This window comes from Physeter macrocephalus, chromosome 11, assembly GCF_002837175.3.
Source record: "Physeter macrocephalus isolate SW-GA chromosome 11, ASM283717v5, whole genome shotgun sequence".
Taxonomy (NCBI): Eukaryota; Metazoa; Chordata; class Mammalia; order Artiodactyla; family Physeteridae; genus Physeter; species Physeter macrocephalus.
This window is the reverse complement of record NC_041224.1, coordinates 90406481-90423239: the sequence shown is the minus strand read 5'-3', so window position 1 is coordinate 90423239 and position 16759 is coordinate 90406481. Positions and strand designations below refer to the sequence as shown.

Here is a 16759-nt window from a genome sequence, read left to right as displayed (position 1 = left end):
TGCAGAAGAAAACATGATAGTTTGCCCACAATTATATTATCACATTTATATCAATGAGCTATTTGCGCATCACAATATTTGGAACATGATGAGAGACACTGTTTCTCACAATTACATTATGCGAAATAAATTATTTGAGTAACATAACTTGGTCAATAATGTTCTACTGGAAGTCACAAGTATTCTTTATTTTCCTACTTTCCATCTTCCCTCATGCAGAGGAGAATGTTGGTACTAACTTTTGTGAGTTTTATTATGCATGCTGCGAAGTACAAGGATACTATGATAAAAAGATTGACAGTAATAACTAGAGGTATTCAAGAAATGCTTAGACTCAAAATGTAACACATTTCTATAATAACACTGTCTTTAAGAGTTGTATGGAGTGATTCAGTTCAAACAGAATTTATTTGAATGAGATCACTCAGACTACATGAGACAGCTAATGCTTTTATACAAATGAGATGGAAAATGTTCACCGTAGATTCTGGAGAATTGTCTTGAACAATAAAAATTAAACAACACAGGAAATTAGGCCAAGAAGTGAGAGGAGAGCAGCCGCCCGAGGGAACCTTTTTAAAGGTAAGTCGGATCCTGTTCCAGCTCAGCTTAACACTTAAGGCCATGCTAAGTCCTAGAGGAGTCTACCTGACCCCTCTACTCTCTGAACTCATCTCCTATCCTCCGCCCTCTCTCACTCCTCTCCATCCACAATAGCTTCCTTGCCATTCCTCAAATACAACAAGGTCGCTCCTGCCTCAGGGTTTTGCAGTGATGGCCCCCTGCCTGGACTGCTCTTTGTAGAAGCTCATGCTTCACGCTGTCCTGCCCGTCAGATCTCTGCTCCACTGCAGCAGGGGACCTTCCTAATGCCAGTCTAATAGCAACACCTACCTCGCCCCCCATCACTCACCACCCTTCCTTACTCAGCTCATTTTGCCCCATAGGACCAATCACTAGCTGACCTAATAAATATCTGTTTGCTTTGTTTTGTTCTATACATCAAATGTTTTCAATACAAGATTCCAGGGAGCAGGTTCTTTGTCTGTTTTGTTCACTGCTGAATCCCCAGCACCTAGGAAATAACTATGGTCCTACATGGAACCCCAAATATTAACCGTCCAGGAACAAAAGTAATCATTCCAGGCACATTAGAAAGATGTTTATAAAAGTACCTGTATTCTCTCCATCTCTTCATCCATAACACACAAAATTCTGGTTTAATGAGAAACCCCAGGGAGGCAGTCTAACTTTTCTTCCTCTGGGTATTTTTTAGAAATCTGGAAGCCTATGTACCCTTTAGTTTTACTCTTCATTGTGTGAAGTGAGAGAGCAATTGCCAACTGTAAAATCTCTAATCTGTGTTTTTGAAACAAGTTGCCATGCAGAAAAAGGGGTACTAACTTAACAACAAAAAGTATCACTTTTGATACTTTGGTACAAAAGTATCACTTACTGTTTTACATGAAATGTCCTGGCTCACAGATGAACGACAATATATGAGTATAATTAGATTATGTTTTACAGCTGATCTCTATTTTGTCTTACACCAGAATTTTCCATTCTTGATATGTTGAATATGTTTATTAAAATGTTATTTGAAATTAAAATTGAACATAGAAGCAAAACTAGACAGTCTTGTTGATAATGATTTTTGGCCAACAGGAAATGTACAGGAGGGCACTTGTCCACTGGTCATACATTCCAAGGCTGAAGACAGAGTAAGTTCCTTTCTGAACCCATTGCTCACAGCCCCTCACATGTGGCTGAAAGACTAAAAACAAGAGAGCACCCCAATCTGATAACAGACCTTCTCTGAAAAAAACCAACCAAACATGAAGAATTTCATTCTCACAGTGGCAATATAACTGCCACTTTGATGCCATGGGTTTTCACAAATTTTCTTCTTATAAAAAAACTCTTTTTTCCATTGGATGTTGAAAAGTCAGGAAGGAACAGGAAAAAAATGCTGGAAAAGTCCAGGTTGTATGAAATGAATATCAAAGCTAAAGAGAAGCAGCTCTTCCCTCTCCCTCTTCATTTCTTCCCCTGAATCCTCTCAGCACCTCAGCCTCTGACTAGGACTCATGGGCGGCAGTGGAGTACTCAGAATCTGGCTTTCTGGTCATTCTCTGTGAGTTCATGGGTATTAGCTGACTTCAAAACACCATGGCCAAGAATTTTTTCAAAACTCCTTGAGACTTTCCAAGGATGAGAAAAATAAGAAGGCACCAAAGAAAAAGGGGGACAAAACTTACTCTTTATTTTATGAAATTGTACCATTTACCCTTTTGTAATTCTAGGATTTCAAAGTGACTTCTTGCTGCTCCTAACATTCAGAAAGATACATTCAAGGGCGTACGAAAGAGCTGCATGTTGTACATAGAAGCCAGGGGCCAGGATCAACCGTGTTTATCAGAAAGGAAATTTACTGAAGTATAATTTAATGGAGATCCACAGAACTGTGTGGTTAAGCTCAAGTTCTGTTTCATTGCATATTATCCTTAGAATTAACATACAGAACAAAATCGAACTAGTATCTATTTGCCTCAGAAAAGCATACCTTGAGTTTTCTCTAAACACTGCAACTTGCTAAAAAAGCACTGAAGATGTCTAAAGGAAACAGATACAGCCTGGGAGTTTTCAGTCCCATCAGTTTAGTGCAGAGCTGCCTCTGTTCACTTCCTCCTATTTCCTGCCAGACATCCAGACAATAAAAGAATTTGTACAGCTGGAAGAACAGGAGTAAAAGCCAAAAACAGAGTAAGGGCTTCCATGGGAGGCAGGAGAAGAAGGAAGCAGGCAACATCTGGGGATATTTAAAACTGTGAAACAAATCCTAATTTATTTCTGACTTGTAAAAAAAAAAAAAAAAAAAAAAGAAAAGAAACCCATAATGTAGCATGTAAAATGGAGAGAGGAACAATTTTCCTCAGGTCAACTAAGTACAGCCCATGAGACAGAGGAACTCCAGCAATTTCAAATGAAGGGGGAAAAAATTAAGAAAAACAAACTACCTTATTCACAAATTTTGCTTTGTGTTTATACACAGCATTGCTCTAATATACAGCATTGCTCTAAACAGAATCATACCACCCCCCGGAAAACACGTTTGGGGTCGGAGGGGGGAACCACTGGCAAGGAAAAATCCAGGGGGACCAGCTGCTGTCTCTGGAGCCACGCTCCTAAGGCCTAAGTTGGATATCATGCCGTCAGCGAAATCGTGAAGTTATGCCTCTGACACTGCTTTTCCATTCTCTCCAACTTCACTGGAGAATGGCTCTCCAGAGCAAATAAGATGAATCCATTAATAACTCCATCGGCCCGGGGTTTACCTTGACAAGCTCCTGTGCGGATATTTGGAATGAAGCCGCGGCGACAGGGGTGGGGCTGGGCTGGGCACATCTCACAGGGGTGGCCCCAGGCGCGGCCGACCGTGGCACAGCAGAGTGTTTTTGTACAGACAATCCCGCTGAGCTGTCCCTGGCACATCTGGTTGCTGATCACAGTAAAACACGGGCCTGTCCTGTAATCTGAAAATAAAGAAGGAGAATTCCATGAAAGTCCAGAAAAGCAGGAACAATCATGCAGAAGAACAGCTGGGCCTGTCTTCCTGGACTCCAAGTTGCGAAACGGTCTTTAGGAATAGAATCGCACATCACTGACTCCGTGTGAAGCCTTGGGCAGACCATTCCGCCTCTGAGCCCCATTTACCTCACCTACGAAATGAGGATAAAAACATTAGTTCCTAGGGCTTCCCTGGTGGCGCAGTCGTTGAGAGTCCGCCTGCCGATGCAGGGGACACGGGTTCGTGCCCCGGTCCGGGAAGATCCCACGTGCCGCGGAGCGGCTGGGCCCGTGAGCCATGGCCGCTGAGCCTGCGCGTCCGGAGCCTGTGCTCCGCAACGGGAGAGGCCACAACAGTGAGAGGCCCACGTACCGCAAACAAACAAACAAACAAAAAAACCCACTAGTTCCTGTCCACTTTGAAGACACTGTTGTGAGGATCAGATGAGCTAATGGAAAATACTTTACAATTGTGACATGCTATCCGAACATGACATAATAATATCCTTTACACATTCATTCATTTAAGAAACTGTATTAGTGACTATTATGGATCAGCCCCTATGCTTGATATAGGTGCTTCAGTGATTCAAAGATCCCAAATCCCTGCCCTCATAGATTTTACAGTCTACTATTATTTAGGTTGGAGAAAGCAAAGAATTTCAAAACTTGCAACGAGGCAAGTCATGGCACCTTCTTCTCTGGAGTTTCTTGAAAAAGGGAAATGGTTACTTGTTTCTTTTGGATTGGGTCCACCTAATTTCAAATGCAAAAAAACAAGCAAACCAAAAAAAAAAAAAAAAAAAAAAAAACCAACCCATTCAAAACAAAAAACAACAAGCAGAAAAGTTAGATATGCAAAAGACATCAGGTATTTAAAGAGTGAGGGCACTGATCTGAAATCACTGTATCCCTTGGGCAAAAGGATCATCTTAAAGTAAACAGGGATAAGCTAAGACCACAGGAGAAGTTCCATTTCCAAGTAGTCTCACCAGTACAAAATCTGTCTCTTTTTTTTTTTTTTGAAAAGGGAGAAAGTCAATCTGGATTCGGCAGCCAGCAAACAAGAAAGATTAAGATGTAATGAGGACCAAAGCCAGGCTGTCCCCAGCCTCCCTGTGGGAGAAATATGGGCCATAATAACCCTTTCTGTTCTACAGCCGCCTTGGCTGATAAGGGAGGCTGGGCCGTGGCAAGACTTGTGGGCTCCTATCCACCACCAGCACCGCGTGCTTCCTCATGTCATTTCTGGAAGTGCACAGACAGAGTGCTTCCTCTGAGTCTAGGGATGGACTAAATGACCCCGGTAAGTTCCTTGCACCACTGAATTCTACAGGTTTATGAAAATCACTGGGTGTGCTAATGAAACCACCGGGCTATACTTTCATTTTGATGTTCTTCTTTCTTTCTCCAAGTAGCTCATGAGTCATGATATGCAATTCACTAAGGACAACTCTTTATCACAGTACGCACAAGAGTGAACAGGCTGAACCATGACAACATTTGGGCAAGAGCTGACTCTTCCCAGCTTGCGTCCCTCTATCCTGTGTATTCTCTCCTCCTGCCTCTCTGCTGCAATTACAATCCCATCTGCTCCCCATCACTAAATGTTCTTCCTCACTCTCCCTTCTTCCTTGAGGGAATGAGTCAGCCACCTGTGGTCAATGGCTCTGCCCTAATGCCTGTGCTAGAAGATGAGCCTTCCAAGAAATTCCAAAAACAAAGCTTCACCCAGTCAAGCACAGCAAGAGGATTAGGCCCAAATTACGGCAGCACTTGAGAGATGGAAACAATGGTCAAAACGCCAAGTCCTCATCTCCACATCTCCCTCTCTCCATGCCAGCGCTTACCAAAGTGTGCTATGATGGGATGCAAGACGACCTTAGATTGTCTTGTTTTAATAGCCATATATTAATTTTAATTTGAATTATTATTAAAAAGTACAAACCTACCAGACTCATAATTTCAGATATGTTTGCTATGATGAGAATGAATTAAAAAAAACACTTTTAATTCAATTTAAAGAAAAATATTAAGTAAATACTAGTACAGAATATGCAAATAGGCTAAAAATTGTGTAACCGGTCCAGAAACACCACCAGCATTATCTTTCCAGAAAACCAACCTTAGACCTTTGCTCTCCTGGTGTCTCTACATTCTCTGGCCCACCTTTCCAGCCCTATCTCCTGATACTTCTTTAGTTTATTATTGTCTTTTTACTTTGTTTCTGCATTTTTTTTACGCTGATTGCATTTTACTTTTATATTATCAAATTCTAAGTGTATTTTAATATTCTTCATAATATGCCAGATCTATTCAAAATCTGCTATTGTCTTCCATAGTTACTGTATTCAAACAAGAATACAAAAATTAAATGCTTGAGCTGTTGAGTAAAATCTTTGCCCTCATTTCATTCTGTCAATAAAGAAAAAGTCACTCAGCACCATGGTGGTGTGCAACCAAGTCGCTCCTAAACACAGTAACTGCCTGGACAAAGTCAAATGCTGTAGTCATCATTCTTTCTTTGGCTCAGTTCTTCCAAATAGTACTTAGGGACATTTATTAAATACTTCTCTGATAGATGGTTTCTTACATATTATAATTTTTTTAACATCTTTATCGGAGTATAATTGCTTTACAATGGTGTGTTAGTTTCTGCTTTAAAACAAAGTGAATCAGCTATACCTATACATATATCCCCATATCTCCTCCCTCTTGCGTCTCCCTCCCACCCCTCTCTCTGATTGGAAAATAACTATTTCAGACAATTAGGAAAAGGCAGTAACATATAAATAAGAAGATAAAAATCACATTTAATTGTACCTAAAGAAAGCCTGATAACATATCAGTTATATTATCCTACATAATTTTACATGTGTGTTTTATTCTTTATCACGAAATGGGAATTTTATCAAATATTCAATTTTGAATCCTGCTGTTTTTTTACTTAACATTGCCAAAAGCATTTTCCCATGTAAATACTATTCTAACACATGGCTTTAATTGCTGCATAATTTTCCATCAATTTATATCATAAATTATTCAATCATTTAATCTCATGCAACAGCCATCAAGATTTTTATGACTATATCTATCATATATTTGAGACTAGAAAGATCACAGCAACATAATCTTTTATTCAAAAAATAAATAAAACCTTCAATGTTAGGTAACGAGGAAGGAAATTTAGGTTTATTTCCTATTTTCCTCTTGACTTACTGAGACAAATGCAAATACTTTAATCAAATAGACTCTTGTTGGTATGCCATTTTTCAATCTTTAAAAAACATAATGGAACATGAATTTTAGTTTGCAGTTTTCAACACTGCTTGGATTTGTTTTTCCTCTTCATTTTGCCAAGATACTCTATAGAATTATCTTACATACAAGGATTGCAAAGATTCCGGGTACATGCAAATACAGTGTTTTGTGAGTGACACCAGCAAAATCAAGGTCCACTAGAAAACGCTAGGAAAATCTGAGTCAGTCCTATCTAACACTGGTTCATGACTCCAGACGTGGATTCCTCATCGGAAGGTTTGCATCAGAAGAAAAAATAACCCTTAAGACTTTTCCAGGGTCAACAGCTTTTTGCCCTCATTTCAATATGAAACACATGGAATAGAAACAGCACTTGTTAATTCTGACAGTATTCATTAGGCATCTCTAGAGCCCATAGGGATCCATCTTTACTAAATACACTAAATATCTGGCAAATAGTTTGAGTATGTGTAACAGAATCTATGGACTTAACACATTTCCACACTAGATCCTTATCACTTCAGACAAAGAGAAGAACCAGCTCATTTGACCATGCAGCTTAGTAAGTGGACATAAGTGGATTTGTAGAGTCAAATTTTCAACAAAAATGGCTGATTGCAGAGGGAGAGGCATAATCTGGATGAAACAGAATTGGATCTAAAAATGTTTTGGAAGGTAAATGCTGTATTAACGTGGTTTTCAAATGTCATTCCGATTTGGCAGCATGTGCTTTTTGTCCTGTGCTTCATTTAGATTGCCAAAGTTATGCTGTTTTTAGTCCAATACTCCAACCACAGAAAAAAATCTGCCCACACTCCCAATTCCTTACTAATAATCCAATTATTTACAATTATTCCCATAGCACTTACGTGATACTAGGCTAAATTTACATACTCTTTTTCAGACAGTCCCAGCTCTAGACAGGGAATGTGCCTAATTCAATGCTTGGATAATATCTGACTCATTCCCTCAACGTAAATCATTATTCCTCATGCAAATAAAATATCATATTAAAAACACTTTTTGTTCACAAGTTGCTCTACAATCACTTCCTTATAAGACCTCCATGAACTAGGGCAATAAGCCAAGCCTTTCTGAAATTAAAATGCAATTTTAATTGTTTTTAACTGGCTTACTCGAGTGTGGCTGGTTCATGGGAAATTCTGCATCTACATGTTCCCATTATGAGTGGTTAGGCTCAAGGATTGTTCCCCAGTCCCAACAGATTTGGCCTCAAGGCTTGGGATCTAACCAACGTATATCTGCAGCCTCTGATCCTCAGCTCCTTCCCAGCCCTGCAGCTCAGAATGCTGTGACCTGTGGCGTTACTTCACTTTGATTTGCAGTCAGACTTCCCCCTGAAGCAAATGCATCATTCACAGAAAAAGAACTGTAGTACAATGAATTCTTGTCACTCCTACCCAGTCACTAAACCACAAACTGCAGGGAAGGCACAAGGATATAATTTTGGGCACTAGGCTCCAATTATTTTAAATCCATCTTTTCATAAAAATTACAAACAAAACAATGAGATATCAATTTATCCATGATAGAGAGGGTCACAGCATGCTTATTCCTTCCAGGTAGTTTAGCCTGGGACACATTAAGCTCCTAACGTGTGGAATTTCAATACAACCTTTTGAGAAAGGAGGTCAGAGAACTTTCGGTCTGAGCAAAATGAAAGCAAAGAAGTTCCATGATCGTAATCAGTCTCATAATTGCTGCTGTTTCTTCTTACTCCAATCATTCTTACCCTTAGGACATAACCAAGTCACCTAGGGATGCTTTGCAAAATACTGATGCCTGGGCCTCACCTTGTCCTCCCATATGCCTCCTTCTTGGAATGTGATTCAGTAGATGTGGCATGGTGGCTGGGCATCCATATTTTGTAAAAGCCCCCAAAGTGAGTTTGCAAAGTGTATGCAAGATAGCTGACTGCTCACCTGAAAGTCTAACCTTAGAAATGTGAGACAGCCCATAAGCTGGGATCACTGCCACTCAACATAACTCAGTATCTTTCAACCAGGATAGACATTCTAATCACAACAAAGTAGTATTCATTTCCATAGTGTTGACTGAGGCACTTTATCATATTGTTTATTAATTATTTTGACCACAAGCTCACTAAACCAAACAACGAATCAAAATTTAAGAAGGCCAAACACCAACTACTCCACTGTCCTAATAGTCAACGGAATTCACATTTCCAAGCTCTCCCTTCCCAATGTCACAAAGCACATTTACATACATGGCATCACTCCACTACCATGATCTCCCACTTTCAGCTTCCCTGTCCAGTGTGGGAGCTGGTACTTGAGTAAAATTCCAGGGGGATTCTCCAAGCAGGATCCAAAGACATTAATCAAACTCACCATCAGTAACACCAAAAGTTAACTCTTAATTTCCTCCAGAATTGCACTACTGCAGACCACTTTGAAATCTTTCCACACAGCCGCTGATATGATGAAATACACAGTACTAAACATTATCTAAGAAGTTTAGGCCAAAAATAGTCAAACCTTACATCAAGCTTCCTGACAAAGCTTCCAGTCAAGAGGGCATACAGGGATAGAAGAACAAAATAAATAACACCACAAGGAAGCAATCAGAAAACTCAGCCTGTGTGATTTTCAAAGGCAACTGGCCTGAACTTTTCCAAAAGTAAATGACCCCTCATACACAAAAAAGAAGGTAGAGTTATTATTTTAGATTAAAAAGATATAATAACCAAAACTCAGTTGGACACTGTTTCAAAAAGAGACAACTGGGGAAATTTTATATGGGCTGGATATTAGACGATATTGTGGAATTATTGTTCTCTTAGACATGACCATGGTATTACAGTTACATACGAGATAGCCTTATTGTTTAGAGCTGAAGTGCCATGATGTATGCAATTTTCAAATCATTTAGCAAAACAGACCATAAATATATATATACAAATATATACACAATATATAATTATCATACATATATAATAATACATACTTATGTAATATGTATTATAAATTATATTGTACATTATATATTATATATAATTAAATAGATAATGTATATTAATATATACAAATTAAATATACATAAATTAGATATAATATATAACATGTAGATGACTAGACATATAATATATACATATATTAGTATATTACACACAAATATATATACACACATATATACAGAGTATTATGTGTATAAAAGTGGGAAATATTAAATATTTAGCATAGGTAGAAGGTATGTGGATATACTTTATATTATTATTTCAACTTTAATGTAGGTTTGAAATTTTTTGTAGTAAAAGTTCTTGGGGAGGGATGGGAATTCCTTTCAGGGCTACTTTTACTATGCAATAGTGCATCTCCTATTTCATTCAAGCTGTTTTTTTTTTTAACGACACAATACATTTTGAATCTAATTTCCAATCCATACGTTTCTATAAAATACTGCATGCAAGACTGCCTGTTAAACATGGTCTACACAATGTTATTTAAAGAATATGACCTTTTGGGAAATTTTCTAAACTATACTATGCAAAATGTTTACTTTAAGCAAACTGTATCTGTGGTACAGCTTAATTGTATATAACTAATTTTTTAAAGCACTTTAGAAATAAAGCATAGGAATAAGCACAACACTATTTCTGTGTTAATGTTTTCCTCTGTCTTTCAACTTCTTTAATTCATAAGTCAAAAGTGTTGCCATACAAACTTTAATATAAATATCATTCAAAACTGCAGAAACAGGGACTTCCCTGGTGGCGCGGTGGTTAAGAATCTGCCTGCCAATGCAGGGGACATGGGTTCTAGCCCTGCTCGGGGAAGATCCCATGTGCTGCAGGGCAACTAAGCCCGTGAGCCACAACTACTGAGCCTACACTCTAGAGCCTATGTGCCACAACTACGGAAGCCCGCACGCCTAGAGCCCGTGCTCCACAAGAGAAGCCACCACAATGAGAAGCCCACGCACCGCAACGAAGAGTGGCCCCCGCTCACTGCAACTAGAGAAAGCCTGTGCGTGGCAACGAAGACACAATGCAGCCAAAAATAAATAAATAAATAAATTAATTAATTAATTAGACACAATCCAAAAATAAATAAATAAATAAATTAATTAATTAATTTTTTAAAAACCTGCAGAAACAAGGTGATTTGTTGTATAGCATTTAATCTAACACATAGACTAAGCAATTCACCAAAATCCAAGCCATAGTTCTGCGGACCCGATTTTGTGTGTCAGCAATTCAACTACAGAAAATTATTACCACATTTTATTCTGCTCCATGATGAAGAAAACAGTAAGCAATCTTGCTCAGGGAAGAGAATATCTCATTTCCAAATAATCACTTACCTGACATTATTCATCCCCTCACTGTACATCCTACAAGTCATTACCGATTGCCATTTCCCCCCAGAGTTATCTCTAAACTACTTTTACTAGGGAAAAACAAAATAGTTAGGGGGTGGATAAAAGTCACATTCTGGTTTAGGCGATATATTTACCATAAAGATAATAAAATCACAGAGAGTGTCTTCATTTTTAATGGTCTGCAAATTCAACTTGAAAGAACCAGCTGGCTCTGATTTATTCACTTTTAAAATGGCTTGTATGAGTGCCACATTAAACCAAACTGCAGTTTCACCACAGAGCATCAGCTATTGAACAGCAAGACAAAAACAATAGTATTATATAACAATTTGATTTATTTGTTCTTTTATATTTTCTTCAAAGCCACGAAGCAGAAAACATTCTCTACCATCCAAAAGCAAGATTAACAACATAAGAGTAAAGGGCCCTATGATCAATGATATTCAATATAAAAATTTCCAGGACCAACATATTCTTAGATCAACTCATATATCTCAAAAGTGCCCTGTAATACTGCTTAAGTTCCAAATATAAGTTCTACGAACAATGAATTAAATTTCCAAAGTATCCTAATAGAATGTTTTATCATTAAGATTGGAAGATTTTTATGATAAATGAGATTTTCATATTTGGAAGGTAAAGGCCTATGTTAGTACAGGGATAATAAAAACAAACTGATTAGAAATATTCCACTGCAAGTTCCATTTATATGAAGTACCTAGAAGAGTCAAATTCATAGAGAAAAAGTAGATGGTGGTTGCCAGGGGCTGGAGGAGGTAAGAATGAGGAGTTATTGTTTAATGGGTTCAGAGTTTCACTTTGGGAAGATGAAAAAGTTCTGGAGATGGATGGTGGTGATGGCTACACACAATGTGAATGTACTTAAAATGCCGCTGAACCACACACACCTATAAATGGCTAAAAGAGCAAACTTTATGTATATGTATTTCACCACCATTAAAAAAAAAAAAATCCCACTGCATAAAATAAAATCAGACATTCTGAGTTCAATGATCAGGTTCAATGAGTAAAGTTTACAACTGTAAAATGTAATCAGGGATCCTTTATTCATTCAACAAATATTAATTGTGCCATATCAGTGGGCAGCATGGGATAAAGTCCCTGACCACATGGAGTTTAAAACCTGGTTGGGGGAGGTAGTCAACAAATACAGGTAAATACATTAAAAAGAATTATAGATTTGAGGTTATGATTTAGTCTACGAATGAAATAAGCATGCTGCTGTGATAAAAAGTAATTGCGGATACCTGACTTGGTAAGGGTTATCAGGGAAGACTTCTTGGAGGAGGTGACATTTAAACTGAGGCCTAAAGGCTGAGAGCAGACCAGCTGTGAAAAAGAGAGTAAGCGCTTTCCAGGTTTCAGAGACAGCTGGGAGGTAGCCTGGCTTCTCTAGTAACGAGAGAAGGCCGCTGTGAACAGAGCTGAGAGAGGAAGGGGAACGGGGCACACGGTGAAACTGGAACATTAGGCAAGGACTGGATTACACAGCACAGTCTAGGCCACGGTAAGGAGGTTGGATTTGGCTCTAAATTCAACAGGAAGCCACTGAAAACACAATGTGTTAGTTTTAAAGAACTCTGATGAGAAGGTTCAAGAGTGGAAATGAGAAGAAACGTAGTAGTGACTAAAGGAAGGTGGTGGTGTAGAAATGGAGAGAAGCCGACAGGTGGGGGATGTCCTTTAGTCACCCCGCGGGGGTGGCGGGGGGGGAGGCGGGGGCAGGACCAACAGAACTGAAAGATGGATTGGATGTGAAGGGTGAGGGAAACTGAAAAGACAAGGATGTCTCCTGGGTTTCTGGCTTCAGTAGCTGGATATACGGCCAGTCACTTACTGAAATGGAGAATCCGAGGGAAGACTAGGCTCTAACTACCAATAACTAGTATAAAAGTTCTTCACATTTTCACAATCAAGTCCCCAGTGAAGGACAGGTGATTTGAATCGATGAGGCTGGCTCTGCATATAACTGTATTCTCTGTCAATCTTAATGCTATCAAAACAAAACCTATGTATAATGAAATTATGTCTTGGTCTGTGTATTTTAGCTTTTTCGTGAAATTTCTCATCCTTTTCTTCCTCTTTGTGAGCAAGTATTTAGTCGTATCACATTCAGATAGTTAATATATAAATTTTATGGTTGAAATTCATACTTCGAACACGTTTGGCCAAGTCTCACAGAAACCTGAGTGTAAAGTACACACGGCTCAGACCAACAATATGTGACGGAATCCTGGCGTGGTGGGTGGGATTTCCTCCAGGGGAACTTCACTGCTGCTTCTATGAAATGACAGGGCAAGGGAATCCAAGACCACTAGCATTCTAGCTGCCAGCCCTAAATTCATTCTACAGGAAACAGATACATACCACATTCCAGTGATATTATCAATTCTCAGAGATCTGGTGAAAAACTTAAAGCAAGGACAAAAGTTCAGCCACTTAACCACAACTGAGAAGTGCCTCATATAAATATGGGCTTTCTGTAATACCAAGACAGATAAACGACAGTGAGATAGTTTAGATATACTGGTTGGGAAGTGTTATTTCTAAATTGGCTTTTTACCAAATGTTCATTTGCTTATGGGTATGTGATACATAGGTTGCTTCTCTCCCTCTCCCACCCCTACACTCACACACACACACACACACACAAAACACTGAACTATGCTAATATACAATACTATCAAGTAGTTCTCAAGGTGACCCTCCTATTCTCAGAATTTTTCTTTGGAAGAAAATGTCTGATGAATGAAAAATTCCTGAGACTGTTTCCAGCTCGGGGTCTGGCACTGAACTCAACTGAAGACAGACAAGTTGGAAGAAAGAACAAGCATTACTCAAAACACGTGAGTGAACCGTGTAGAAGACAGGCACCGAAGCTGAGAGGATGGGCGAGGCCGCAGTACCAAAACCCAATCAGTAGGTTTAATTAATCAACAAAAGGAGATTCCTGACAAAAATCTGTGTGTGCTCAGATATCAAAATATGGCAGAGACCAAAGACTTAAAAGCATTAGAGCCTCAGAACTGCATTTTTGCTGTTATTTTACAGTCATCCATTTTTAAGATCTATCCCACGGACTGAGAATGTGTCACTAACTGGACGATCATGGTGGCCTCTTGGCAGCTTCACTGGTAACATAACAAGTTTTGATGTTCTGGGACATTTACATGTTTGTACGTGATAACTGTTTTTACAGCACAGGATAGCAATTCTACAAATATGCATCATGCTCTTTGGAAGTCTTATAATAATTATGTCCCAGACATCCCAGGTTAATGATCTGAAGAGCTAAATATTAATACTATAATATATAAGCAGATAGGCCAATCTAGTTGTAGCTAAGTTTTGCCTAGTGCAGCCAGTGGGAGAATGCTGTATGGCTCAGAAACTTCCACTCTATAGAACTGGTAAAAAAATCTAAAGTTGTGCCTGAGACTACGAAGTCCACAACTATTAAATCGTGTCCTGTCTCAACACTAAAGAGGCACTGTGTTACTCTACTCTTTCTTACCACTTACTAAAGATTTACATCAGCTTGGCCAGACATTGGGGTTTCATCTGAGGCTGTTAGTTAGATACGTGTGGAAAGTGCATATGGTTAGAAAATAATAAGAGACAGCATTAAAAGTGGTTTAACATGCCCCAAGAGGCAAGCCGAACACCACAATTTTCTCCAACTGTGGAAGAAAAAACAACTTGAGCCAGATTTTGGCTCTCTGGATGTATGAACAGGTCTATATTGTATTCCCTTGGATATTTACGAAGCATGTTAACAATAATTAAAATTGAATTTCCAAACCTTTCAGGGTAAAAGTTAGGGATATAATATCCACGACCTTGGAGAGTGTTATAATTCAATCTACATCATATTCACCATCCTGGGATTTAACTACTGATATTCAAAATTCACAACTCCTGCCCACAGCAAGTGCTCTTAAGCTCTGTGCCTGTGCAAATACCTTCTACTCAAATGCATGTTCCATTTCCAACAATAGTTTTACAGCTAAAACGTAGTGCTGCTGGGCTGTTAGCATTCAAATTTCCTTAGTCTGGGGTTCTTAACTTGAAGATCACACTTGGGACTCAGGAGACCCAAAGGTGCCCTGAAATTGTATGTAAATCACACGTAGCAACATGGTAGACCTGGAGACATGGCAAAGTGAACCTGGTATCTGAGTGCCAGGTCCAAGCAGGCCAATCATATGTTCTCTTCCAGATATTTGGAAATGGGATGGAGGAGAACTGGTCTTAATCTTTACAGTGGCTGGAACCTCAGGTGATGCTACTCGGGAGCTGTGGGCCAGTATGTACTGGAAGCAGCACAGAGCAGGCCATTTACATGGAGTAGGGACCAGGTCTGCAGGGAGGACTAAGGACAGAGACCACGTGGCCCCAGGGAGAGGTGAGAGAGGATTTGGCCCCTGCTCCCAGCCCTCAAAAAAGCCCTGCTGCACCACTGCCCTTGAGTTCCTGGGACACCCTGGCTCCTTATAACAAACCTCCCTTTCTACATCATAAGCTAGTTTTGTTGCTTCACCAACCGACTTCACCCAATACAGTGTGTGCATTTGTACCTTTCTCATCAGATTCTTAAAAGTATCAAGAAAGGTAATAAGCCTCTGCACTATTTAATAAAAAGGCATTCATAAGAGTGTGCCACTACTTTGATAACTTGTCCAGATTTATCTGAGTTTTATAAAATATGTAACTTTACATTCTCAAAGAAAAGTGAAAATATAAAACCCCTCCCAACACAAGCCCAAACCAAAACCACTTCAGCAAGCTGTCCTCTTATCTCAATTGTAAGTCAAGAGGGGGCCACAGAGAAACAGATAAACTTGCAGGAAAATTATCACAGACATAAATAAATCGGTAGCTAACTCCTCGTAACACACAAAGCTCTAGCTGATTATCCCCAAACGGCAGCAGGCAACTGTTGATGATTCTATCTCACCTGTTTCGTCAGACTACAACACGGGGGTAGAACTGAAAGGCAGTAAAGCCTCAACAGTCAGGAGGCCTGCCTTTCAGTCTCAGCTCAGCAACTAATTTCCTGTGGATCTTGAGTCAGACACTCCACCTGTCTGATGGACTTCAAGTGGCTGAGCCATGGACCATTCAGATGCCCTGGTAGCCTTTCAGCTGGCCTGAATCAGGACAGCAGCAACCAGGTTGGGGAGGGAAGATTGTTTCCATCACCCAAGAAGGGCAGAGCGTTGAGTAGAAAGATGTGTCTGACAGGAACTCATTTTTCTACCAGACTTGCTCCTCCTATACGTGTTATTTTGGGGAAGGGTGTCGTCATAGCCCAGATTACCCAGTCCACAAACCTGGGGGGGGAGGGCGTGTCACAGAAGCCCTTGTACCCCGTACTCAACCATCCCCACAAACCCTGCAGACTTTACCATCCCAACAGCTTCTTAATTTGCCCCTCCTCTGTAGCCCAGCTGTCATTGCCTTGCTCTAGATCCCTTCTTCTTCTAACCTGCAGGAGTGAACTTAACTGAAGTTGGAACCTAAGGTGCTTTGCAAAAACGGTCCCTAC

The 16759-nt window shown here is 39.6% G+C and overlaps 1 protein-coding gene across 1 annotated transcript in view; it reads right to left on the bottom strand.

Moving 5' to 3' along the window:
• Positions 1-16759, bottom strand: part of FBN1 (fibrillin 1) — a 254695-nt gene that overhangs the window by 140445 nt on the left and 97491 nt on the right. The window contains exon 6 of the mRNA XM_024115513.2: positions 3336-3533. Within this exon, the coding sequence (XP_023971281.2) occupies positions 3336-3533 (198 nt within the window). The remainder of the gene's footprint in view (positions 1-3335; positions 3534-16759) is intronic.